Genomic DNA, 26,991 nt, shown 5'->3' on the forward strand with positions numbered 1-26,991 from the left:
TGGGGGGGCGGTTTCCCGGCAGGCCGGAGAGGCTGAGTAGGTGCCCGGCGGCTCAGCGGGAGTGGGCACGAGCCTGTGGTGGAGGAGCAGGGCCATGGAAGGGAGTCCCGCTCTCCACAAGAGGGCCCGTGCACACGGGAGCTGAGGAGGTGCGAACGGGGTTCTGAGGAGAAATGGCCCCACTCCCTTCCCGTACCTGGGCACGAATCCGTTGCTGGGCAACGACACCTCATGAGTTTCCGCCCTGCAGCTAGAGGCCCCGGCTCTGGCTTTGTGATTGGCTGATCACCTGTGCTCTGTTGCCATGGTGACAGCGTGCGGCTCCTAGAAGGGGGGCGACAGCCGGCTTGAGAGCAGCATGAACAGGAAGAAGCTGCAGAAGCTCGCGGAGTCGCTGTGCCGGACGGCGAAGCACTGTGAGTGCCGGGGCGGCCCCAGGCCTGCTGCGTCCCGGGCTCCATCAGCGGTTCCCAGCCCCGCCCCAAGCAGGAACCACGTCCTCCCAGCCCCCTCTGCGCCAGGCATGTCCCTATCGCCCTCCCGCCTTTGGGCAGCCCCCTCGCCGCCCAGCACCGCCTCTGCACCCCCACCGTCCTCATGGATCCAGCCCCCTAGTGTCTAGCGTGGCCCCAGGCATTCCTCTGCAGCCCCCACGGATCCAGGCCCTTAAAGCCCAGCATGGCCCCAGGCATTCCTCTGCAGCCCCCACGGATCCAGGCCCTTAAAGCCCAGCATGGCCCCAGGCATTCCTCTGCAGGCCCCATGGATCCAGCCCCCTAAAGCCCAGCATGGCCCCAGGCATTCCTCTGCAGGCCCCATGGATCCAGCCCCCTAAAGCCCAGCATGGCCCCAGGCATTCCTCTGCAGGCCCCATGGATCCAGCCCCCTAAAGCCCAGCATGGCCCCAGGCATTCCTCTGCAGGCCCCACGGATCCAGGCCCTTAAAGCCCAGCATGGCCCCAGGCATTCCTCTGCAGCCCCCATGGATCCAGGCCCCTAAAGCCCAGCATGGCCCCAGGCATTCCTCTGCAGGCCCCACGGATCCAGGCCCTTAAAGCCCAGCATGGCCCCAGGCATTCCTCTGCAGGCCCCATGGATCCAGCCCCCTAAAGCCCAGCATGGCCCCAGGCATTCCTCTGCAGGCCCCATGGATCCAGCCCCCTAAAGCCCAGCATGGCCCCAGGCATTCCTCTGCAGCCCCCATGGATCCAGGCCCCTAAAGCCCAGCATGGCCCCAGGCATTTCTCTGCAGCCCCCACGGATCCAGCCCCCTAAAGCCCAGCATGGCCCCAGGCATTCCTCTGCAGGCCCCACGGATCCAGGCCCTTAAAGCCCAGCATGGCCCCAGGCATTCCTCTGCAGGCCCCATGGATCCAGCCCCCTAAAGCCCAGCATGGCCCCAGGCATTCCTCTGCAGGCCCCATGGATCCAGCCCCCTAAAGCCCAGCATGGCCCCAGGCATTCCTCTGCAGGCCCCATGGATCCAGCCCCCTAAAGCCCAGCATGGCCCCAGGCATTCCTCTGCAGGCCCCACGGATCCAGGCCCTTAAAGCCCAGCATGGCCCCAGGCATTCCTCTGCAGCCCCCATGGATCCAGGCCCCTAAAGCCCAGCATGGCCCCAGGCATTCCTCTGCAGGCCCCACGGATCCAGGCCCTTAAAGCCCAGCATGGCCCCAGGCATTCCTCTGCAGGCCCCATGGATCCAGCCCCCTAAAGCCCAGCATGGCCCCAGGCATTCCTCTGCAGCCCCCATGGATCCAGGCCCCTAAAGCCCAGCATGGCCCCAGGCATTTCTCTGCAGCCCCCACGGATCCAGCCCCCTAAAGCCCAGCATGGCCCCAGGCATTCCTCTGCAGCCCCCACGGATCCAGGCCCCTAAAGCCCAGCATGGCCCCAGGCATTCCTCTGCAGCCCCCACGGATCCAGGCCCCTAAAGCCCAGCATTGCCCCAGGCATTCCTCTGCAGCCCCCATGGATCCAGCCCCCTAAAGCCCAGCATGGCCCCAGGCATTCTTCTGCAGCCCCCACGGATCCAGGCCCCTAAAGCCCAGCATGGCCCCAGGCATTCCTCTGCAGCCCCCATGGATCCAGCCCCCTAAAGCCCAGCATGGCCCCAGGCATTCCTCTGCAGCCCCCACGGATCCAGGCCCCTAAAGCCCAGCATGGCCCCAGGCATTCCTCTGCAGCCCCCATGGATCCAGCCCCCTAAAGCCCAGCATGGCCCCAGGCATTCCTCTGCAGCCCCCATGGATTCAGCCCCCTAGGCACCAAGAATTCCCCTTCAGCTTCCCCTCTCCCCATGGTACCAACCCCTCCAGATTTTACCTGCAGCTCTCCATTGTTGTGGAACTAGTGCGCTCATAATGCTTACAGCTCCTTTAGAAAACCCATGTGGGTTCCTTCACGAAATCAGTCTTACTGTATCCCACTCACTTCATATGTGTCTAGCAGTACACAGTATGTTTTACATTCACTTTTATGTCCTCATTAAATTCTTGCACTGTTGTATGCCACTCAAAATTTTGGGCTCTGAAATTGAGATAATGAACATACCAGTCTGTATGTGTTGTGGTCATATATATGTGCAACAAAGCCTGATAAACAATGGAGTCATAACTAATTAGTTTGTAAAGGCCTTGTTAAAAGCTAATTGGGAATCTCTTCTAGGTTGAGAAGGAAGATGTCAGGCAGGGTTGGGCAAAAGGGCCTCCGGATGCGGCCCGCCAAGGGGGCAGGGTAGATGAAGCTTCATGTGCTCTCCCGCCCCCAAGCTCTGTTTGGTCTGGGAGCAGGGGAGCATGAGAAGCCTCCTCCCTCCCTGCAAGGAGAAGTGCCGAGAGCACTCCTCGCAGGGCGAGGGTAGGCAGAGGAAACTTTGCGTGCTCCTCCTGCCCCCAGGTCAATCAGGGCTTGGAGGTGGGGGAGCACGTGAAGTCTCCTCCCTCCCTGCCAGGAGCCCTCAGCACTTCCAAGTGCTACATGCTCCTGGCAGAGCAGAGGAAACTTTTTGCGCTTCTTCTGCCCCTAGGCCCTAATTGGCCTGGGCGTGAGGGAGTGTGTGAAGCCTCTTCCCACCCTGCCAGGGACATGGGTGCTTAGTGGGAAGGGGGGGGGACAAAGGGGCTCTCCCACCCCCAGACCAATCATTGTCTGTGGATGAGGAAGCCCAGATGCATCCTGGGCCCACTCCCTTCCATTTTAGGCCCTGCCCCTTCCAGTGCAACCCAGGCCAAAAATTATTGCCCATCCCTGATGTGAGATCTACTCTAGCCCCACAATGAAGTGAATATGGTCTTCAGTACAATTAAAATCATGAAGCTGTCATTTGTCACACATTATTATAATACTTAAGAGAAGGATGTGTAGCTGAGATTAATGAAAGGGCTAGAAGATGTTTATCTCTTCTTTAAAACTTATATTAAACTACATATGGACACAAGTTTTTAAAGAATATTAAATACAAGTGTCCTATTGTTTTCTTGTGATCCGAAGTCCATTTTCATGGGAATGGAAATGGCATTGGAGCTGAAAATTTGGTGGTTTAGTGATGCTGAAGAGACCAATGTCAAATATGGAATAGTTAAAAGAAATATGCACTGAAGTATTATCAATCCTGATTTTAAAATCTATTACCTGGCATTTCTCCAGCTTTATTAGTGCTATTTCTAATTAGGGCTGTCAAGCGATTAAAAATTTTAATCACGATTAATCACTCGATTAAAAAAATGTAATTGTGATTAATCATGCGATTAATTGCATGCAACTCACCTTTGAAATGCTGTGGTGGCATTTCAATGGGGCAGCGCTGCATGGAGCCAGGATCAGCTGGAGTTCCTAACTGATCCTGGGCTCCATGCAGCGCTGCCCCTTGGAAGTGCCAGGGCAGTGTTTCCACGGGACAGCACAAGACGGAGCCCATGGCCAGCTGGAGTCCCCAACTGACCCCCAAGCTCCATGCAGAGCTGCCCCTTTGAAGTGCCATTTTGGTGCTTTAAAGGGGCAGAGCATTAGGAGCTGGGGATCAGCTGGGATCCCCAGCTCCATTTGCGCTGCCCCTTTGAAGTGTGGGAGCGGTACTTCAAAAAGGCAGGGCAACATTAACACTTGCAATTAACGCGTTAATTTTTTTAACACATTAGTCCTGTCCTCCATTAATCGCAGGTGTTAATGCAGGTCAATTGACAGCCTTATTTCTAATCCAATAGACTGAAACAGTAGTCTTGTCACTTCTTATCTTGACAGCATTACAGAATCCAAGACAGGAAGGCAATAAGTAGCGCACAGGTCAGACACGGTCACCAAACTTAACCCCTGGCAGGCTGTAAGGAGCCTTATTTTCCTGTCTAGGTATGGCTGTTTGCAGCTCCTGATGGCTGCTGTTCACCATTCCTGGCCAGTGGGAATTGCAGGAAACTAACCTTGGCAAACTGCATCTGACCCACAGGCCACTTGGGCTGTGTCTACACTGCGCTGTTTTTGTGCAAGAAATATGCAAATGAGACTGTGTGGAATATCGCCGAGCCTCATTTGCATAATTAATGAGCGGCTGCTTTTTGGGCAAAAAAAGTGAAAAAATGGCTCTTGCACAAGAGGAGGGTTTTGCGCAAGAAGGAGCAGTGTAGCTGGCTCCTTTTTGCACAAAAGCCTCTTGCGCAAAAAGCGACCGCTCATTAATTATGCACATGAGGCTTGGTGATAGTCCATGCTTAGCCTCATTTGCATATTTCTTGTGCAAAACCAGCACAGTGTAGACATAGCCTGATAGTCCACCCTTGCTGTAAGACCTACGGAAAATTAATAAAATGATAGTATCCTCCTTTACAAGAGCTGAGTGTTAAACGTCTTTTTTTGGAAAGAAATAAGATCTTATGCCTCCTCAGAAAAGCGTTTCTTTCCATGAGAGTTATTTACTTCATGTTTTGATGCTGTTCTTAAACTTTGCTAAAGATTTATTACAGTATTAAGGTTGCTGCTTCTCCTTAGTTTTGCATGGGTCTTAGTATTATAACTTCAGTTATAACTTTCTTTTATTTCAGTCAATAAAATTGAAGTGGAATGTCTAATAAAGCTCTTCCACACGCTGGTAGTTGAACCCAGTGATCGGCATGTTGTTATTGGCTTAGATCGTAACATGTTCAGAAACATTCTGCATGTCACATTTGGGATGACAGATGACATGATTATGGACAGAGGTGAGATTAATTGATTAATAAAGACTGTAATTTTTGTAAAAGACAGCTAGGGATAACAGTTTCCAAAATGGTCTGTGAAGCACATCCTAGTGATCCTTAGAGTGTTCCCAGTTCACATGTTGTTGACTCCTTGTTGTTCAGCAAGAGCATTGCAGTGAAGAACCTTCATGCCTATAAATGTATCTGGAAAAAGAGAAGGGGGAGCTGCATGTATGTTAATTAACATCCTCCCCAAACAAAACACTGCACTGTATATCCTGCATCCATGACAATGAGAAAACAGATGTTACACATATTAGTTACATTGCTTAATGCACTACTAATAGATCCTCTTGAGCAATGATACTGCGAGCAGATGACATGGAGGTGTTGCTGAGCCAAAATAGATTTCTTTCTTTCAATAAGAGATAGGAGTGAGGGAGAAGTATTAATATTCAAAAATGTGCTTCCTTCCCAAACCCATCGGGTGAAGGGGGGTGGTTTGGGACTGCACATGCAGGAATCCCTTAGGGCTCAGAAGAGGGTACTGAGAAAGTACTGCAAAACAGGGTCTGACTAATTCACACACACACAGGTCTGAGGGGAGATATGTGAAGTATTCTATCACTGAGTCTGATTTCCCCATGCTAGGAATATGGTAACATCATCATATGTACTGAATGAGACATTGGTCCTGAAAAAAAATAGTACAGGAACATGTAATTGAAGACTGTATCATAATGCATGCAAAACCTGTATGCAAGATTCCTGTGGTAGTGGATATTAACTGTTAAGGCTCATATGGGTTTCAACAGAATAGTTGATAAAGGGAACTTTTGCGATAGTGAAGCATATCAAAGCACACAAACATCATTAGCCAATTTTTTCATATTTCAACTCAATGAAAGAAACTGTTGCCTTTTTTTCATAGAATCATAGAAATGAAGGATTGGCAGGAACCTAAGTAGACCATGTAGTTCAGACTCATGCCCTGAGGCCAGAATTAAGTATCATCTCCACTGACAAGTGTTTGACTAACATGTTCTTAAAAGCCTCTAATGACAGAGATTCTACAACCTCCTTAAGTAATTTGTCCCAGTGCTTAACTACACTTACAGTTGTATTTCCCCTTAGTCTTCTTTTCTCCAGACTAAAAAACCCCAGCTTTTTCAGTCTTTCCTTATAGATCATGGTTTCTAGACCTTTAATCATTTTTATCTCCCCTGGACTGGCTTCAGTTTGTCCACTTCTTTCCAGAATTTGGTGCTGATAACTGAACAGAGTACTCCAGGTGAGGCCTTTCTAGTGCTGAATAGAGAGGAAGAATTGCCACCTACAAGTTACTTACAACACTCCTGCTAATACAGTCCAGAATGTTTTCTTTTTTTGCTACAATTTTATTCTGTTGAGTCTTCTTAGTTTGTATTTCACCATAACCTCCAGATCCTTTTCTGATGATCTCTTTCCTAGGCAATCATTTCCTCCTATATATTTGTGCAATTGATTATTCCTTCCTACCTCTTGTCCTTATTGAATTCCATTCTGTTTATTTCACACAATTTTTTAAATTTTGTCAAGGTCATTTTGAATTGTTTGGCTTTGCATTATCCCTCCCTAAGTATTATATTTTCAGCACATACAACTTTTCTTCTCTTTTCAGTGTTCCGTGCTTTTGACAAAGACAATGACAGCTGTATCAGTGTAACAGAATGGGTAGAAGGTTTATCAATATTTCTTCGAGGAACACTAGAAGAAAGAATAAAATGTAAGGTTTATGTGTATGTCAGTTTTTAGTAATAATTCAATTTATGACTATTTAAATTAGGGATGTTAGATATAGATTATTTAAGTAATCGTGAAGCTGCAACAATTTTTAGCAGTTACATGGTTACTAAAATGTTCCCCGGGAGCGGGACTGGCAGCCAGTGCACTCCAGGCCCCACTCCTGGGAAATTCCCTGCTACCCTGCACTGCTGCCTCTGACACACGGGGTGCCAGGCAGAGCCAGTCTGTGAAGGGAGCTAGTTTAAAAATCCTCCCTGTCAAGGGGAGGCCCGAGCGCCCTGTGAACAGAGGCTGCTCCATGGGATGCCAAAGCAAAATCTGGCCACAGGGAACTTGGGCCCCCCATGGATGTGGTCTGCTGCTGCAAATCAACCCGTCTGCAACAAGTCCGGGCTTGCCGTGTACAGAGGCTGCTCTGTTGGATACCAGAGCAGCCTCTATCCATGGCAGCAACTCCTGTTGGCGGGAGGCCCTAGCTCCCCATGAACAGAGACAGCTCTGGCATCCCTCCTGCAGAGGCAGCAGCACAGGTGAGGGGGGGACAGGCAGCTCCGTGGAGCTGGTGCTCATGGGGAGCCCGCTTTTAAGCCAGCTCCCCCCAAGCACTGGCTCCCACCTCTTCCCACTTGCTGCCTCTGATTCAGAGGAAGCAAGTAGGGAAGTGCATATAGTTGTTATAATTAATGATAAGCCCAGGCTTATCAGATAGTTGTTTAAACATCTATATGCTAACATCCCTAATTTAAACCTACTTTTTAAATGCAACTAATACAAATCATCTGCTGTTATAAAATTCAGGATAATTGGAAGGTTTTCCTTTTAACAATTTCATGCTAGTGGATTAAGTCCTTCAAAGCTCATTGCTATTGGAATTTTGTGTTTTCCATTTCTGTGCTTGTATTTGAGCATTCAGACCTTACAAAAGTCTTTATCAAGATAGTAAAACCAAGAGTTAAGACATTTTAAGGGCCAAACTGGGCCATGTGAAATGCTGTTCATGGAGCCTCACTGAGATTAAGTGCAGAGAAGTCCAGAAGCCACATTCTCTTTTAGCCATACTGGTGAAAAAGTCAGCCTAAAATGATGAAATTGTTACTTTGAACCATAGCCTTTAATTTAATTTTAAAATCTCTTTTAGATCTCTTTAAAGAACTCTTTAAAATTTCTATACAGGCAGTCCCCGGGTTACATGGATCCGACTTACGTCAGATCCCTACATATGAACGGGGCTTTTCTCGCCGCGGAGGACGCGGGCGGCAGGACTGCCCAGATGCACCGTGGTCCCGCCACCCGTGTCCTCCACGGCGAGAAAAGCTGCTCCGCAGAGCAAAGCCGCAGAGGACGCGGGCGGCGGGACCGCAGTGCGTCTGGGCGGTCCTGCCGCCCGCGTCTCCCTGGTCTGCTGTGGGGGGGGAGGGCGCCGCTAGTGTGCACCCCCCCCCCCCCCAGCAGACCAGGCTTTTCTTGCTGCAGAGGACGCGGGCGGTCCTGCCGCCCGCATCCTCCGCGGTGAGAAAAGTCGCTCTGCGTCTCCCTGGTCTGCTGGGGGGGGGGGGGCGCAGCTTTTCTCTCCAACGCCTGGGGTAGAGCAGCTGGGGGGTTGCCGGGTTGGTCCCACAGCGCCGAGGTGCGGCGCTACTGGACCAACCCAGCAGCACCCCAGTTTCTCTGCCCCAGGTGTCCCCAAGTCAGCCGCTGCTGAAACTGATCAGTGGCTGACTACAGGAAGCCCGAGGCAGAGCTGCTCTGCCCCGGGCTTCCTGTAGTCAGCCGCTGGTCAGTTTCAGCAGCGGCTGACTTGGGAACACCTGGGGCAGAGCAACTGGGGTGCTGCCGGATTGGTCCAGTAGCGCCGAGGAGCGGCACTGCGGGACCAACCCAGCACCACCCAGCTGCTCTGTCCCAGGCGTGTCCGATTCAGCCGCTGCTGGTCAGTTTCAACAGCGTCTGAATCTGGACACCAGTTCCGACTTACATACAAATTCAACGTAAGAACAAACCTACAGTCCCTAACTTGTACGTAATCCGGGGACTGCCTGTATTTATTTTAAGCAAAAGCAATTGCTTGGTCTGGTACAAGAGATGGAAATAAGCTGTCACCATCAACTCCCAACTCCATTTGATTTTTCTGGGTTCTTCAAAAGAGAGTTTGCAGAGTTCAAATTGCTGCTCAGCTGGGAACTATGCAGAGACCTACTTTGAACCAAATATATGACAGATGGAATTGACATTCTCCCATCAGCTCTATGTTGCAATACTTTGTTTTAGGATAGCATGAGATGAAAAGTGAGCCTGTAGGTTAAGTCAGTAGCCTAGTATGTGGAAAGTCTTTGCTCCAAATAAGGCAGAGTATCTAGTCATCTGCTATTTATAAAATTGAAGATAATGTGAGGTTTGGGTTTTTTTAGCAATTCAATGCCATTCGCTTTAATCCTAAGATTTTTACCATTGGAATTTTGTGTTTTCCATCTAAATTGGGCACAGCTGGGAGTTGAATGTGGGCCTCCCACCTTCCAGGCCAGTGCCTAAGTGAAAGTAGGTTTTTCTTCCTCACTCCTAGCTTCCTCAGACTCAAACCTGGTCTAAAGATGTTAAGGATTGGATAATTGACTAATCAGAAAGTCAATGCATTTTGTATTCAATCAGTTGATAGGGCTCCTCCACCTTTGAAGTGTAGCAACAGCCCTAGGGTGGTGGTGTTTCAAAGCAGCAGAGCTGCATGGAGCCCAGGGTCAGCTGGTCCCAGGCTCCACGCGGTACTGCTGCTTTGAAAGGCTGCAAGGAGCCTGGGGACATCCAAGCTGGCCCCAGGCTGCACGTGGCTTTTCAAAGGAGCAGCGCCACATGGAGCCTGGGGTCCTTTCTTCTCCCCAGCCCTTGCTGCCTCTATCTGATAGAGGTAGTAAGGAGGGTGGGGAAGTGAGTAGTTGACCAGTCCTTCACATCCCTAACCTGGACCCAAGAAACCTTCCTGCCAAACTTGTCATTGAAACATATGTTTCAACAAAACATAAGAACAGCCATACTAGGTCATACTATCCAGCCCAATAGGCTGTTTTCCGACAGTGACCAGTGCCAGATGCCCAAGAGGGAATGAACAGAACAAGTAATCATCAGGTGATCCATCCACTGTTGCCCATTCCCAACTTCTGACAAACAGAAGCTAGAGACACCATCCCTGCCAGTCCTGGCCATTGATGGACCGCACATTTGGGAATCTCCTAACATCTTTAGCTGTGAAGACCAATAAAAAGATTTAACTTAGTTTTTCTGCATTGGCCCTATTGTCTTTGAGTGTTCCTTTAGCATCTCCATTGTCCAGTGGCTACACTGTCTGTTTAGTAGGATTCCTACTTCTGATATATTTAAAATAATTGCTATTGTTTTTTGAGGCTTTGGCTAACTGTTCTTCAGATTCTTTTTGATCTTCCTAATTATGTTTTTACTCTTCATTTGCAAGAGTTTATGCTCCTTTCTGTTTTCCTCAATAAGATTTAATTTCCACTTTTTAAAGGCTGTCTTTTTGTTTTTCACTATTCCTTTACTTTGTTTAGCCATGTTTGTTTTTATTCTCTTAGGTTTTTTAATTTGGGATATATACATTTAAGTTGAGCCTCTATTACGATGTCCTTAAAATGTTTCCATTCAACTTATAGCGATTTAACTTTTGGCACTGCACATTTTAATTTCTGTTTAACTTCCTTATTTTTTATGTAGTCCCCCTTTCTGAAATGAAATGCTAGTGTGTTTTCCCCACCACTGGGATGTTAAATATAATTATATTCTGATCATCATTACCAAGCAGTCCAGTTATATTCACCTGTTGGACCAGATCCTCTGTTCTACTGAGGACTAAATCAAGAATTGCCTCTCCTCTTGTGGATTCCAGGACTAGCTGTTCCAAGCAGCAGTCACACTTCAACAGCAAAATGTTTCACTGAAAACATTTTTACCAGCTCAGGTGACAAATACAAGCAGGCTAAACCAGTTTGGAATAGTATCTACAAATAGGAGGGTTGGGTAGGTATTTTACTGACAGCTTTTTCTTAACAGTGTAATTGGCAAGGAAAAGACCAGAAGGTTTTAGTCAGTCAGGATTGGTTTAGTCTCATTTATTCATTGTGGCTGGGCTTCACGTGGTTCAAAAGCCAAGATAAACTCAGAATCACTGGACAATTAAGGACAAATCTACTGCTAGAAGGGGCAATTGCAGGGGTGAGGGAGGAGGGCTGCTGTCAGTCTTCTTGATATCCATCTCTGGACTTTCAATCTGCAACTTTCAAACATGTTAGCTACTGAGTTTTAAAAATATACATTCTATCCTAGTCTAAACAAGGACTGTGACCCACAACATCTCCTTCCATACCTTCACAGATATGTTATGGCTCGGCTGCATTTGTGTCAGGCTTGTCCATTGAACCATTTTGTATTCAGCTATGCAGTGGCATCAGAGGCTCCACAAATTAATTCTCCCCCCCCCCCCCCCACACACAGTTCTAGAGACCGAGCCATATTGAAGCCCAACATGGAGCCAACCGGACTTCAACATAATTACAATGATGGCAACAAACGCTCTGGTAACACTTTATAGACTAACAAAACATGTAGATGGTCTCATGAGTTTTCGTTGGCACAGCCTACTTCTTCAGATGACCGGAGTTATGAGTTTGGGATATGAAAACTCAAAAGAAATAAGGGGGGGGGGGGAGGAGGAGAAAAAGAAAAAAGGAAGGAGGGAGTTTGAGACAGAGCATCATTAAGTATCTGGAGAATGGGTACTTAAACCTAAGCAGATAAAAATCTAAGTCAATAGATAGATTGCTAAGACAGGAAGGATACCACTCAGAGAGCTGTTAGCACCTTCAGTGGTTATTAAGTAGGTAGTGTCCTAGCCAGCCCATATCACGATTGAGTCCATTAGCATGTGAATTGAATTTGTGGATGAACTGGGATTCCAGTCCTTCCCTATGAATCTGGCTTGTGGAGCTGGCCTGTTATACGGAAACAGTACCAATATTTGTATCGTCATCCAGGACACCTATAAAAACTGCAATACCTGGTCACCTTATTCAAATGACTACTTTGAAATTAGATTAAGCTGAGTAAAACTACTTTGTGTGACAAGCTCTCTAGTGGCTGTCATCACAGTTTGTAACTGAAAAAACAAAACTGTCTCTTCAGACTTAAGGGGAGAAAGACTGTCACAAAACTTGTTAAGTTCTATTTAAAAGATTAAGATGTTTGAAAGAGGGGAAATGGTTTTTCACCATAGTTTAAGTAATCTGCATACCCAAGGAGGAAAGGACAGAGATAAAGAAAGAGGAAAGAAAATTTAAAAATACATAACATAAAAATAGCTGTTTCTGGCTTGTTTGGAGATTTTGTCTTAATCCTGCTGGGATTGGTGAAATTTAAACTGTTTAAGCATTGTGTACCTTTGAATATATAGTTTGACGCTGCCTATATTTGCATTGGGAAGGAATTTGTCTATTCCTTAAAGCCAGCTGACTCCAAAGTTGGGGCATACCCTTAAAACAAAGGATAAAATCTTGCTTCTGTTGAAGTCAGTGGCAAAACACCTAGGCTATGTCTAAACTGGCGCGATCTTGTGCCAGAAATATGCACATGAGGCTAAGCGTGGAATCTCACCAAGCCTCATTTGCATATCTAATGAGCTGCCATTTTGCAGAAGAGGCTCTTGCACCAGGAGCGTCTATACTGCGCCTTCTTGCGCAAGAAAAACCCTCTTGCGCAAGAAGGGGCAGTGTATATACTCCTTCTAGCTTAGCCTCATTTGCATATTTCTGGTGCAAGATCGCGCCAGTGTAGACATAGCCCTATTGACTTCAACATAGCCAGGATTTTATTGACAGGCAGAAACATATTTTTGCTGTTGTGAAAGTTAGGTATATCACAAGACTCACTGAAAACAGTCATAAATTAGCAAAGAGGAAGCACTGACAAGTACTTTTATTGATTCATTAATATATATATTAAAAAGAGACTATTTTAGTATTTGGAGAATCCGTCTTTCCGTTTTCAAACAGATATAGCTCATCCTCAGATTTTCTAGCCCAGCTTCTGAACTGATTAGGGCTCATCCTAATGCAAGGGAAGATAGCAATACCTCTGGGCTGTGTCTAGACTGGCAAGTTTTTCCGGAAAATCCATCTGCTTTTCCGGAAAAACTTGCCAGCTGTCTACACTGGCCGCTTGAATTTCCGGAAAAGCACGGACGATCTCATGTAAAATCATCAGTGCTTTTCCGGAAAAACTATGCTGCTCACGTTTGGGCAAAAGTCTTTTTCCGAAAGACTTTTGCGCAAAAGGGCCAGTGTAGACAGCATAGAACTGTTTTCTGCAAAAAAGCCCCGATCGTGAAAAAGGCGATTGGGGCTTTTTTGCGGAAAACCGCGTCTAGATTGGCCACGGACGCTTTTCCGCAAAAAAGTGTTTTTGCGGAAAAGCATCCTGCCAATCTAGACGCACTTTTCTGAAAATGCTTTTAACGGAAAACTTTTCCATTAAAAGCATTTTCAGAAATTCATGCCAGTGTAGATGTAGCCCAGTAGTATTGGCAATTGAGTCAGTTCTCTCCTATCTGCCTCTCACTCCGTTTCTTTCATATAGATGTCAATTTACAAATTGTTTGGAAACTCATTTTCACCACATATTATACATGTTTAGGGAATGGTAGGACAAAGAGTCTGAGTACTGTAGTAATCTTTTCCCCCTCTTCAAATAGGATGGCTTAGTGAGTGGGACCAGAGGTTCCTCTCACAGGGAGCAGGGGATGGGGAACCCTTGTGGTACCAACCCTGCACAGGATTTCCAGAGGTCTCTGAGCTGTGATCAACTGTAGAGTACAGAGGCTCAATCTTCCACCCAGTGGATTGGAGGAATATGGGGTATCCAGCTCCTGTGGAAGGGTAAAAGGCTCTGCTGCCAATTTGACATTATACTCTGCAGCACCGTTAGCCACTCACCCACACCTGCACCCCAAACTAAGGACCAAAACTTCACAATTTTTTACAGCCTTTCTTATCCAAATATCCACTCACTTTTGTAACTTTTACTTAAAATCTGTCACTTTCTGTGTATTGTATATTTGTGTTCAACCTCTATTATATATTTTAGCTGAAATGAAAGTATAAAATTGCCTTTACCTGTTATAACACATAGCTAACAAGCAACTGTAATGATCTGGGAAATGTTTGTATGCAATTAAATTACATTTATCTTTTGAAAAGATTGTTTTGAGGTCTACGATCTGAACGGTGATGGATACATTTCACGAGAGGAAATGTTTCATATGCTGAAGAATAGCCTGCTAAAACAGCCATCAGAAGAAGATCCTGATGAGGGAATTAAGGACTTGGTAGAAATAACACTGAAGAAAATGGCAAGTACCAAACATAAATAACCATTTATTTTATTTAAGGTGCACTTCTTTAATATCAATGAATTCATCTTCACAACAACCACAGGAGTTAAGCACCAGAGTGCCCAGGGGCAGCTCTGGCTCCATGTTACAGAGTGCTATGGTGTCCCGAGTGATGGCAACCAGAGCACGCAGAGACAAAATGCTTTGCTGTCCCTCATCGAGGTAGGCAAGCAAGCAGGGAAACCTGAGACCCGGCTGTCCAGGGGAGTCCCTTTAAGCACAGGCCTCAGATAGCCTCCAGCAGCAGCCACACAAAGTAGCTCCTGACCTGAGGCCCTGCCAGACCTGATTCCGGCAAGCCTTAAATGCGATTCAGCATCCACTCATTATGGACGTACTATTTTGAAATAGCAAAACGCTATTTGGAAATGCATTTTGTGTGTAGACATGTTATTTCAAAATAACTTATTTCAAATTAACTATTTCAAAATAAGATCTTTTAAAATAACGCTATAGTGTAGACATACCCTAAGATATTAAGTGACTTGCACAGATTTTACAGGAGGTCTAAGAAAGAGCCAAAAATATAACCCCCAGTTCCCATGAATCCCACTTTAGTGACATAACAACAAAACCATCCTACCTTGCTCACTTCATTACACTAATATATTTTCTCCTGATCACCTTAAGATACTTATTTTTAAATGTACCTTCCTTTCCTGTTACTATGGAGTCTTACTCCTCTGGGATTCTATGTTGGTCAACAAACTGCAGGACGGTTGGCCCACCCTACCCTTTATCAGGTGCAGGGTATGAAAACATACAGGTGCAAGCAAGGACCTTTCCCTCCCCCCCCAACGGAAACTGTTGGACAAATGAATCTGATCTTGTGTGCATGCCTACCAAGAGTGAAATTCAGCTCAACAATTACTTGAAGAGTATTTGATAGTGTAAGATAAGTAACTGTTTTTGACCAATAATGCTTATCCTCCTTTTCTAGGACTACGACCATGATGGCAAGCTCTCTTATACAGATTTTGAAAAAGCTGTAAGAGATGAAAATCTTCTCTTGGAAGCATTTGGACCATGTTTGCCAGACATGAAGGTATTAAATAATTCTTACATGTTAAAAAAAAAATAACTGAGGCGAGTACTGCCCTTCACCCTGATTATTGCCTCGCAGTTCTTTGAGAATTGCCAGTTCTCCAATTGTAAGATATTCATTTGCTCATGTTGGATTCATAGATTTCTATCATAGGAAGTCCTACAATGGGGTGCGCAATAAGCAGCCCCCGGGCTGGTCACAGTTCACCAGGATTAGCCCCTGGTGGACAGTCAGACATTTTGTTTACCTGGGCATCCACAGGCACAGCTGCTTACAGCTGCCCTTGGCCAGGATTCACCGTTCCTGATCAATAGGAGCTGCAGGAAGAGGCATGGGTTGGGCCACTGCTTCCTGCAGCTCCTGTTGGCTGGGAATGGTGAACTGCAGCCAATGGATGCTATGAGCATTTATGCATATGGACACTTGGGTAAAAAAGTGTCTGGTGGCCCACTAGAGGTTAACCCTGATTAACTGCATCTTGTCTGTGGGCCACTTAATGCTTACCCCTGATCTAAACAAACACTTACTTGTAGATCCAGAACTTCCAGGATCCCCACCCAGGACAGCCAGCCAAGCAGACTGTCCTGTTGCAGAGGCTTATAGGAGCCTGGCTCCTCCACAATAACATATTCCCACCCGGCAGCTCAGGGAAAGCTTGGATTCCATTTTGCACAGAACTTCAACATTTTGAAGTTTTATTGTCAAAACAAAACCAGCTTTTAAATTTTTGAAATCCATCATGAAAGAGGACTACTATTACTACTATTCTTGCCCAGCTGTAATATCTATTTTAATTTGAGAGATAAGGAAAAGATTTGAAGATGAAATGACTTGCCTAATATCTTAAATTTGGTGAAAAAATTGGACTAAAAATCTAGGCCATCTAATGCCTACTCTGTTCTAGTTATTAAACTATGGTCCTACTGAAGATTCATGTCAACTGTTATATGCTAGCAACTTCTATGCTTTGTGTATTGTGCTCTAAAAGCTTGTCAGTTTTTTAAAAGGATTCAGTAGAAAAGAGCACTCTAGTCTGTATTAACCTGCAGTTCTAGCCCCAGAGGTTTGGATATGCTCTTTACTATTCTGTTGCAAAAAACAACAAAACAAGCATCTCATTATTTTTTTTTTTTTACTTTAGCTAAGGCAAGAAAGGATTCCCAATGCAGCTTTTTCTTTTAATTTTTAGATGTTCAAAAATCAGGATATTCTCATAAGTGGTATATCTAGTTATAACTACCCATCATGAGTCCTTTTGTTTCCAGAAGGCACCATCACTCTGAATGTTCTGACAAGTTCTTGGACACAAAAATTTACATTACATAAGTGTGAGGTTGCATAAGAGAAATTGGAAAGATATTTTCAAATTAAGTAATATGTTTACTCTTAACAAGCTGCAATTTAGCACTATTATTTTCCGAATACTTTTCACCCTTTTAAACTAGTTTAAATTATTTTACTTTATAATTATTTTGTCGTATTATGTTTGTTTGTTTTTTAAATATAGAACAGCATGGCATTTGAAATGCAGGCATTCCAAGAAACTGGTGATCTGTAACTCTGCAACTGGAAAACTACTGTAAAGGACTGTTTCTCGGCATCAATTTTCTTAAGACGGTAAAAATAGCAACAAGTCTGAACTCTATAATATACCTCAGCATTCCTTAACTTCAGTATACCTGCTAATGAAGAAATGAGTAAGAGGATTACAAGGACATTTGAAGGAGTTAATATTTTATACCTCATGAAATGCTATCTGTCTACTGAGGTACCAAAGTGCTACAAATTATAGACGCTGGTTTCACAAAATGTAAAAAAATACAAGATGTATAATCATGAATGTTTATGCTACTGCTTGAAAATACAATTTAATATTTCTTTACCTCTGACATTACAAAAATAAAAAATCCGTGAAATTACATCCTGTAAAGGCAGATAACACCAAAGATGCTACCAGTGGTATCTATATTCTTCTTCTCTGCTTTATCGGTGGCTTTGTTTGACTATCCTCTGGTTTTTCCCCAGATGTTTTTGGAACAGTAACTGATACCTAGTTTAAAAAGGAAAAAGTTCAAGCTCAATGCATTGTTATTATTCCTTCTTCTGTTACTTTTAGAATAAAAGGTCCCTGGATATGTATGTAACTTAGATATTTGAATTTTAGGATCAAAGTATAATATCTGTTCATTGCAATTGTATTATAAATTTTCCCCCGCATAAAGTGATAGAGAACATTCTCTTACAAAAACAGTTTTTAATGCTTAGAATGAAATACTGGGGAAACAGTACAGCATCAACAAGAAAGTGAATCAGTGACAGTCAACTTGCTTTATTCATTTTGAATCAAGAGCTTGCATACAGCTACAGATCTACTGAAGTAATTCAGTCCACTTGTGAAGTGAAATGCTACTCTGTGTGAGAAGAAATATCAGTGGCTGGCCCTATACAGCCGCTAGTAAACTGCATTTTAAAAGTTGTATGTTCCAAGATTGAATGCTTTATTCCTGGTTTCAAAATGCAAAAAGGCTGTTTGGAATAAAATGAACCCAAATATTTTGTCAAAAACATGAGTTTTTATGCCAGTCCCTTATAGTGTCCCCAAAGAAAAGTCAAAAAGCATTCATTAAGCTTTCATATCATGCAAGCTTATTTTTTAAGATATAGCCTCTGGATCTCTTTTAAATTATATTAATTGGAGAAAGACAGACCAAACTATCACTGCATTATTTACTCATGTATTTAGAAAAAGCAGTTCAAATTTAATATTTTTGCTTAACTTCAGAACTGCTGCTATCTTAAGCCATCTTACTTGTTTAACCCTTTTACTGTTTGAAAAAACAAAAATAATCGTGAGCCTCTCATTGCGATATAGCTGTGCAGGTAAAATATTTCATGTGGGGCAGTACACAATATCTATGAAGGAAGTATGAACAATTTTCAAATAACTGAAAGGCAAAGAAAAGGAAATTCTAATATAAGGCCTGTCAAGCGGATCGATCTGCCGTTTCCCCCATCCCTAGGCCAATCAGGGCCTGGAGAGCATACAAAGTCTCCTCCCCTACCAGGGGCGGCACACGGTGCCCCTTTGATTAAAATGGCTTAATAAAGACGTCTGAAATCCAGATATGCTCTAGATCAAGGATGGGGAACCTCAAGCCCAGGGGCTGCATGCAGCCCCTCACTTGCCTGGTTCTGTCCCCCAAAGCTCAGGGGCCTCCCCAGCCTGTGCTCCAACTTGCCCCCTACTAATCCACTGCAGGACTGGAGCACTCAAGATCTACTGGGCTAGGCTACCTATGCCCAGTTCTGGTGTGGGAGGAGAATGTGGGGAATGTCTTTCTTCTTCTCAGACGGGGGACACATCAATGAGGGTTTTTGGTTTGTTTGTTTTTAATTCTCATTTGTGTGCAGCCCCCAAATGATTCTACTTTGGGTCATTGGCACCCCAACCCAAAAAAGGTTCTCCACCCCCATATATTTCACCTGTCTTTGCAGTTAAGTATATGTAGAAAATGAATTAATATGAAAAATGAATAGCATCTTGATGTTACTTTTATTTCTAAAAATGGCAGAAAACCAAACCTATATCAAATGAAAATATTTCAACAGCACAAAGTTGGTGCAGCATCAAAATGATTCTGAAAATATTATGATTACAGAGATTTAAAAAAAACCAACCCTTTGGTAATTTTTTGACATTTGGCCTAGTCAGGAAAGGAGATAAGAACCTGTGACTGATTTCATTGGGCATTATGGATGCTCGCATCTCTCAGAATCAGGCCCCATTATTATTTCATCAAAATGCCAGAAAAATATCCAATGTATTGACATAAGTTACTTGATGGTCCCATATATGTTTTTAAATAATTTTTAATGAATATGTAACACACGTCTGAAAATCAAAATTAGGTGATTGATTTTTATTTTTAGAGTACATACCTTGTTAAGTTTATTTCGAATTAAACTTGCTGAAGTATTCAAGGAATCATCATCCATGTCTACTTTTGGTATTTCTGGTAGCCGTGGACCAATAATGATTTCACTACTATCTGAGTCTGTTCCAATGAAGGCAATTTGATTGCTTTGGTCTCTCTTTCTCTTTCGTTCTTGCAGTTGAGTTGTTCGGGGCATAAATCTCCCAATTCCATTATCAGAAGGAACTTTTCTTTGCAGCACAAGAGAAACTGGTGAGTTAGTACGCCCCCTTTCTTGTGCACTATTAGTCAAAGGTTTGCTTTGGCTATTGTATTCAGAAGTTTCAGCACTGTTATTGACATACTGAGGGAATGCCATTGCACTCTGAAAGTGATCTCCTGAAGGACATGCTGTATTTCTTGATGAAAATTCGCAAGATGGCTTATAAGGGTAAGGACAACGTGCAGAGGGATCCCAGTTACTAGTACTTGCATCAGCTGCACTGACTCCTAAGGTTTCTGGTTGAAAGCAACGTTCTAAGTTCTTTGAAGCAGTCTTTTTAGGTTCCTGTATCTTCTTTGCAATAAAAAGAACTTTAACACAAAAAGGGTAGATTGTTATATATAATGTAGAGAAGTATTAACAAATAAAACATTTATCTAGCGTAGCTGAACTACGGTCTGGATTTTATAGCCAGTTCCAGTCTAACCTCAAGTTTGATACTCATTTTTTAAGTTTTACCCTTCAAACTCTTTCAGGTGTGGCTTCTGCTTGAAACTGAATTATACTGGAAATTTTGAGCAAACATACTTCAGCAGTTTTTTCAAAGGAAAAAAAGCAAACAATTCATCATATTTGTTATATGTTGTGTTATCATGTAATTAAAGACTGTATAATTAGGCCTGGCAAAATTCCATTTTATTACCATTTTGATGAATAATATTGGCTTATTTTTAGGGATGTAACAGCATAGACAATAATTAACTGATTAGCAAAAGCTTATAGATTAATGCTATAGACTGGATGCATTCACCCCCACAGTACATTTTTTAGCTGGCTGGCCAGCAGCCTGGCTCAGTCCTGGGTCCAGAATTTACTTCTCCTGCAGCTCTGCATTTGAGCTCAGATTTCCCCCCAGACAGGGGCTGCTGCCACCCCACGCTGCTGCCTCTTTATCAGAGGCAGCAGCACAGGGTGACAGGCAGCTGGTCTGTGAGGAGAGCTGGTTTTTAAACTGGCTCCCCTCTCAGACCAGCTCCCGGCTGGTACCCCACACTGCCTGGCACCTTGATACAGATGCAGCAGTGCAGAGTGGCAGGGGACTCCTCGGGAGCGAGGCCAGAGTGCAGTGGCTGCTGGCCATGCCCCCAGAGACCACAGAATAGTGGACTAACAGATAAGAATTCATGTGGATACTCGACTATTCAGTTAACCGATATTTCATATCCCTAGTTATTTTTAAGCATTTTTATATCAATTTAAATTTTCACAAATTGCAAAATGGATTTTAAGCATATTTTGCAATTTTTATCAATTTAAATTTTAAGTTGCAAAAAATTATGGGAGGAGTCAGACAGTAATTATGTAAATAACAGACGTTGATATTCAAAAACTTAAAGCTTTAAAATCCTTACAAGACAAATTGTCAACATCACATATTGAAATACACACAGTAAATATCCTTAAACTCTAATAAAGTTCTCACGCAGTGCTTTTCTTACTTTGCCTATCTGTACATTTTTGATCAACAATGGAAATAATTTTTGTGTACATGCTAAACTTGATGCTTACTGACATTTACTGATAAAAATATAATCCTTCCGAATCTACTTTAATACATTAGGTATAAAGAGGAAGCAAGCTTAGCTTTGGCATTTTCTGATAGCAGTTTTTAAGTACCTATATGGGTGTTATAAGCAGGAGTGAGAAACATTGTTCTCCTTGACCTCTGCTGATAGGACAAGCAGCAATGGGCTGCTTCTATTTCCTAAATGTCAGAGTGCTTAAACACGGGAATAAATTGCCTAAGAGGGTTGTAGGATCGCCATCATTGGAGATATTTAAGAGTGGGTTAGATAAACATCTATCAAGGATGATCTACATGGTGCTTGGTCCTGCCATGAGGCAGGGGACTGGACCTGATGACCTCTCAAGGTCTCTTCCAGTTCTAGTATTCTATGATTCCCCACAGGTGGATGGAGCCAGGACTGTGTACCCTGTCTCCCCAGGTGGCTGGGGCTGGAGCCAGGATATTGTGGGCCCCCACTATAGCTTCCCTTGGCCTGAAGCTGTGCACTGCTCCCTTCCTCCCATGGCTGCAGCCAGAGCTGTGGACCCATCCTACAGCCATTGTTGCAGCTGGGGCATGTGCCCCTCCAGGTCTGTGCAGACACCACATATAATCGGAGTATATAATGGCAATATATAAAACGCATGGAGCCTAAACTGTTTACAATATCTAAAAATGAGATTCTGTGGTATGCTTTTTGGAGATACAGCACAGAACTCACAGCCCGAAGGTAGAGGGAAGAGAGAGTAGCTGGTTAATGTGGCTTTATGCCTTTTCAATCTCAGCTGCTCATGAGGAATGGGGTGGAGGGACCTATCTAACTTACAGTAACTCTGGGGCTATCCTATGGGCTACAGTAGTGGTACTCGAAGTGTGGCCTGGGTTGAGGGCTCGGGGCTTGCCCCCTCCCTCAACAGTGGGGAGCCTGTGCTGGCAATCCAGTCCCCACTCCCCATGAGGTTGGAGTGCAGGCTTCCCACTGCAAAGGCAGAGGGGGAAGGAGCCTCAACGACTGCATCTGGCTTGCAGGGAAAGGAAGCAACTCCACAAGCTGCTGCTCCCCCTCTCTGGTTAGAGGAATGGCAAGGCAGGAAACTGCTTGCCTGCAGGCTTTTTCCGCTGCTCCCATTGGCTGGAATTACAGCCACTGGGAGCAGCAGGGGTGAGGGGGCCTGGGAGTAGCAGGAGGCACAAAGCCAGATGAGCGCCCCCTCATTTCCTTCATGCCCAGACCCTGCATCTCCATCCCTCTCACTCACCCTCCTCCCAGACCCTCCGCCCAATCCACCCCACTCCTGCACCCTCCATACTTCCCAGATGTCTCACCTCAGCCCACTCCTGAATTCAACCTCCCATCCAGACCCCATTCCTCCCCTCTCCTGCACTCATTTTGTCATGGGTATTTGACTGGTAGTCTGTGGAAAGGTCTGTGTTGAGTGGGGTGGGCCAAGAAGTTTGAGAACCACTGTCTGGAATCTCCACAGTGCTGCATGCTGCAGCCCCACCACTGACACATCCCACCCCCACTATGTCTGCATCACCAGTCCCTGCAACTGGGGGAATTCTACCTTTGGTGGATCCATGACCTTAGGGCCCATTTACCCTGCACAAGGATCAGAATGGGGCTAAGACTCTCACCTCATGTTTCTTAGCTATGCTTATGTTTCTGATAAATGAGATCACACACCTCATTATCAAGAAAAGAAACTAGGGAAACAAAAGCATTAAAACCTATCCTTTTGTTAATCCCCTATTCACTATTTGTTTTATATTTTTTGTGATCATTTAGAATCCATTGAACACTGAGAACTTCCCATTCTGCTCTTAAAATACTGAAAACACAGACACGCACACTTTGTAGAAAAGTAAATAGGAACAATTAACTATAAGAATAGGCATTTTTACTTTGCTAAAACATACCCACAACACAAGCGATACTTTAAACTTTCAAAAGGGTGTCCAATTACAAACCTCTATTACTTGTTGCTTTTGCTATATACTTTCTCCTGTCTTGCAACTTCTCCCTTGTTTCTTGGACTGTTTCAAATTCTGGAGCATAACACACATGAAGCAAACTACCAAAGAAACTCCGTTCATCCATTTTTCTCTTGGCTATCCTAAATGAAAGAAAATTGCATTAAAATGTTACATTAGTCCAATATTACCATAGCTTACATTTTAACAAACGTATCTGTGGATCACTGATATTCTCTTGATCTATGTTTGTAATAAACGTTTACATGACTACACTGTACAGAGAACACATCATTCTTGTATTTACCAAGCATATTTACGTGGAATAAATATTTTACCTGAATCTCAAGAAATTTACTTGAAAATATATTATATTAAGAAACCAAAGATTGAAGAAAATGGAAAGCATACAGATGTTATCTGTTGCAATACCTTGCACTCTGTAATTTTTGGAATTTGATAAGATAAACTTCTGTAAATTGTTCCGCTGGATACTCATCTAAAGCATTGTACTCCTCAATGGCACCATATAATGCAAACTGTTGCACTAATTCCTTCATGACACCCAAAGCAGGAACGCCTTGTATTAGCAAATAACGAGATTCTAAGTTGACAGTGTACACCTAAAAGAAATAAAAACATTTACATACATTTATCTTGCAATAAAACATTAAATACTATATTCAAGCAGCTCAAGTATTTTTCTTCTATTGACCTCTTAGAACTTTAGAAAATTTTAAACATTCCCCCTTGATTTCAAGCCTGGAATCTTTCAAAGAAAGTATTATAGGGACTCCCAACAAACAGAAATCTGTAAGAATTCTATGATCAGCAGGGACTTCCTCATCAGTGACTGGTTATAGAACTCAATCATTCTGATCCAAAAGCAGATGCCTACCATTTGAGTTAGGTTTATTTCCGATCTGATCCAGTAAAGAGCAATGCTATATAGTCTAGCCAGTACATTACATGTGCTTTTCAACAATGAACATGTTTGCAGGATTGGGCCCTGAAGCTTGTATGTATTGTATGCAACCTTTCAAGACAAGATAAGGGAATACATTTTTCAATTTATTTTCTACAATTCTATGATTCAACTGAATGCTGGTAGGCTTTCTGTAGCATGTAACAAGACATCTAAAATGAGGCCAAAATAGTGCAAGAAGAATTTTGAAATGTGAGATTTCTTTCAATATTAATGTTTCCTATAGTTTCATAATCGAACATTCCTTACATTAATGATTAACACTCCCAATATGGCCAGGTTTGTGTGGAGTGGGGGATGTTAAATGTGGCCGGAACAAACTGATGTTTGTTGTAATGAGAGACGCACATATGTTAATCAACACAACACAACAAATAGTCTGGTAGCACTTTAAACACTAACAAAAATGTAGATGGTATCATGAGCTTTTGTGGCCCACTTCTTCAGATGACTGGAGTGTTGGAAGTCCAGAACCAAGAATAAATAAGACAAGGAGAGATGGGGGCGGGCAGGGAGGAAAAAAATTGGAGGGGAGGAAAAGAGGACATTGGGTACATACTTTTCAAAGGGATAGCAGAGCCAGTCTGAAACAGGAAACATTTAAAAAACAACAAATAGTCTATTAGCATCTTAAAGACTAAATAGTTAAAAGAGGCTGATAATCATTAGTTTGCACTATGAAAGGAAGAGTAGTGACACCAGATTCTACACAGACATCAAGAACCATTGACACCTCCTCATCACTCCTTCCTTTATTTATTCTTGGTTCTGGACTTCCAACACTCTGCTCATCTGAATAAGTGGTCTGTGCCCACAAAAGCTCATGATACCATCTACACGTTTTGTTAGTCTTTAAAGTGCTACCAGACTATTTGTTGTTAAGTTTTTCCTGTTACAGACTAACTCAGCTACCCCTCTGAAACTTTTAAATATGTTAATCAAATGGTTCCTAACTCATTGGTGGCAAGCTTTATATCGGTTTTTGCCAGAATGAAACCTCATTAGTTTCCAGGCAGCGCCAGGTAGGTGAGAGTGTGTGATGGGGTGATTTGCAATCCTGCACCATCCTATCACCCCAACAGGCTGCGGCCTTTGGATCACAATGCCACAAAACTGAACACAGAGCGTGCACCCACAGCCACTGGAGAGCAAGAGCCAGCCAGAGCCCCGCCCTGTGCCGTGCCCCCGGGTGGCCTTAGCCTGGGCCAGGGAGTGAATAACTCTGCCCCAGGCGCCGCAGCGTTCGGAGCAGGGTGACGCTCCCGCAGGGAGAACAGGAGGCGGCTAGAGCAGCCCGCAACCTGGCGCGTACCCGCGGGCGGGCGCGGGCATTTGAAGCCAGATGCTCGCCCAGGTGGCCCGTAGCCCGGGCTAACCAGTGCAGGCCCCGCACATTCCCACCTTCACTGCGCGGGGCCTGCGCCCCTCCCGGTACTTGGCGCGCGAGTCGCAGACGCCCTGCTGCGCGTGGTGTTTACAAAAGCCCCCAACTCCATCGCCAGGCACCGCCATCTTCCCATCTCCCCCCGCGCGCGCCACGGCCAGGCAGCACCAGTAGCTCCCCGAAACAGCAGCCAGTCACAGAACCGGGGAGCGATTACGGCGCGCTCATTGGCTGCGGGCGGGGACGCGCAGGAGAGATTTGGGCTGACCAGACAGCACCTGCAGAATCCCTCGAGAGAACAGCCAATCAGAGAAAGCGGGCGAAGGGGGCACGCACGCTCATTGGCCTGTGGCGGGCCGTACCAATGTTGCTGGAGGGTAGGGGCCAGTACTGAGGGCTCGTGCTTCCTTCTCTCTGGCCACACGGGGTAACGCTCCCTGAGTGCGGAGCGGCCGCTCGATGCTGCCGGGGCGCGCCGCGGCTGGGTGCGGCCGGGGCGATGTGGGGCAGCGGCTACCCCGGAGGCGCGGGGGGCGCTGCTGTGACTGTCGCCTTCAGCGGCACCCGGGACTGCTTCCTGCACCTGCCGCCTGCGCTGGCCTCCCACCTTCGCCTGCAGCAGGTACTGGGGCGGGCCCCGGCTGGGCGATGGGACCCTCGGAGCGGATCGTGGCAGAGCCCCGCCCCTCTCCCCACCAGCATGCGGGAGGGACTGGGAGGCGCCCCTCTAACTTTCATGGCTTCACCCCTCCTCGCCAGCATCCCCCTCAGGGCTACGGTGACATCGCTTCAGTCCCGCTCCCCCGGTCCGTTAGACCCCGCCCCCTGCCATCCTAACGCCAGGCCGTTCTCTCGCCGCTTCCCTCCCCCCAATGCCAGTGATGCAGTGACACCCCCTGCCAGATCTCCTCACATACCACCGATTACCCCACTGCCAGCGACATCCCATCACCAGCACTTCCTTATCGTGCTCCCCCTCCATGCTCGCCAGTGGCGCCCCTCAGTGCTCGCCAGTGGCGCCCCTCAGTGCTCGCCAGTGACAGCAACTCCTCTGATGCCAGCACTTTATCACACTCCCCTCACACCAGTGCCCTCTCAGCCAGTAATGCCTCCAAAGCCAGCAATGCCTCCAATACCACCATTTCCTCACAACAGCCCCTAATGCTAGCAAAACTACCAGCACCTCCTCACAACCCCTGAGGCCAGTGATGACTCTGATACTAGCCCCTTTGCATTGCTCCCTTTCCATGCCAGTTACACCCACGCTGCTTGCAGTGCCCCCAATGTTAACATCTCCTCACTATGTCCGCTAATGCTAGTGATGCCCCCAGTATTAGCATCTCTTCATGACACTCTCTGCAATACCAGTAATTCGTTACTACCACCAGCACCAACACACAATGTCCTCACAATGCCAGTAAGTTTTCATGGTGGCCCCAGTGCCAGTGATTCACTTTGAATCGACTGCCTCACAAGACCCCTGATCTAGAGGTGTAAA

At 45.2% G+C, this 26,991-nt stretch overlaps 3 protein-coding genes across 12 annotated transcripts in view; 2 read left to right on the forward strand and 1 right to left on the reverse strand.

The window, feature by feature from the left end:
• CLXN (calaxin) lies at nucleotides 1-17,367 on the forward strand. Of its 2 annotated transcripts, XM_006114473.2 has the most exons (6): nucleotides 21-416; nucleotides 5,038-5,193; nucleotides 6,833-6,937; nucleotides 14,208-14,359; nucleotides 15,342-15,446; nucleotides 16,954-17,367. In XM_006114473.2, exons 1-6 carry the CDS (start codon nucleotides 359-361, stop codon nucleotides 17,002-17,004), a joined length of 627 nt encoding a protein of 208 aa, XP_006114535.1. In that variant the 5' UTR covers nucleotides 21-358; the 3' UTR covers nucleotides 17,005-17,367. The 2 variants fall into 2 exon arrangements, with proteins under 2 accessions (XP_006114536.1, XP_006114535.1); XM_006114474.2 differs by lacking the exon at nucleotides 6,833-6,937 and having other exon boundaries at nucleotides 1-416.
• On the reverse strand, nucleotides 14,374-25,705 carry RBM48 (RNA binding motif protein 48). The gene is made up of 5 exons (XM_006114475.4): nucleotides 25,511-25,705; nucleotides 23,557-23,747; nucleotides 23,122-23,267; nucleotides 19,386-19,954; nucleotides 14,374-17,496 (listed from the first exon to the last, which is right to left on the reverse strand). Exons 1-5 carry the CDS (start codon nucleotides 25,619-25,621, stop codon nucleotides 17,410-17,412), a joined length of 1,104 nt encoding a protein of 367 aa, XP_006114537.2. The 5' UTR covers nucleotides 25,622-25,705; the 3' UTR covers nucleotides 14,374-17,409.
• A 155-nt stretch (nucleotides 25,706-25,860) lies between these two features.
• The window catches only part of PEX1 (peroxisomal biogenesis factor 1), a 43,022-nt gene continuing 41,891 nt past the window's right edge, over nucleotides 25,861-26,991 (forward strand). For all 9 annotated transcript variants that reach the window (XM_006114468.4, XM_006114470.4, XM_075922371.1 and 6 more), the window contains exon 1: nucleotides 25,861-26,115. In XM_006114468.4, the coding sequence (XP_006114530.2) occupies nucleotides 25,993-26,115 (123 nt within the window). In that variant the 5' untranslated portion in view covers nucleotides 25,861-25,992. The remainder of the gene's footprint in view (nucleotides 26,116-26,991) is intronic.

Source organism: Pelodiscus sinensis, chromosome 2 (assembly GCF_049634645.1).
Source record: "Pelodiscus sinensis isolate JC-2024 chromosome 2, ASM4963464v1, whole genome shotgun sequence".
Lineage (NCBI taxonomy): Eukaryota > Metazoa > Chordata > Testudines > Trionychidae > Pelodiscus > Pelodiscus sinensis.

Coding starts and splice junctions, on each gene's coding strand:
- CLXN (XM_006114473.2), top strand. CDS start 359: ATGAACAGGAAGAAGCTGCAGAAGCTCGCGGAGTCGCTGTGCCGGACG. Junction 6,938..14,207: donor ACTAGAAGAAAGAATAAAAT/GTAAGGTTTATG, acceptor TCTTTTGAAAAG/ATTGTTTTGAGGTCTACGAT. Junction 15,447..16,953: donor CATGTTTGCCAGACATGAAG/GTATTAAATAAT, acceptor TTTTAAATATAG/AACAGCATGGCATTTGAAAT.
- RBM48 (XM_006114475.4), bottom strand. CDS start 25,621: ATGGCGGTGCCTGGCGATGGAGTTGGGGGCTTTTGTAAACACCACGCG. Junction 19,955..23,121: donor AAAAGCAACAAGTAATAGAG/GTTTGTAATTGG, acceptor TTTGTGTTAAAG/TTCTTTTTATTGCAAAGAAG. Junction 17,497..19,385: donor TTCGAAATAAACTTAACAAG/GTATGTACTCTA, acceptor TTTTTAAACTAG/GTATCAGTTACTGTTCCAAA.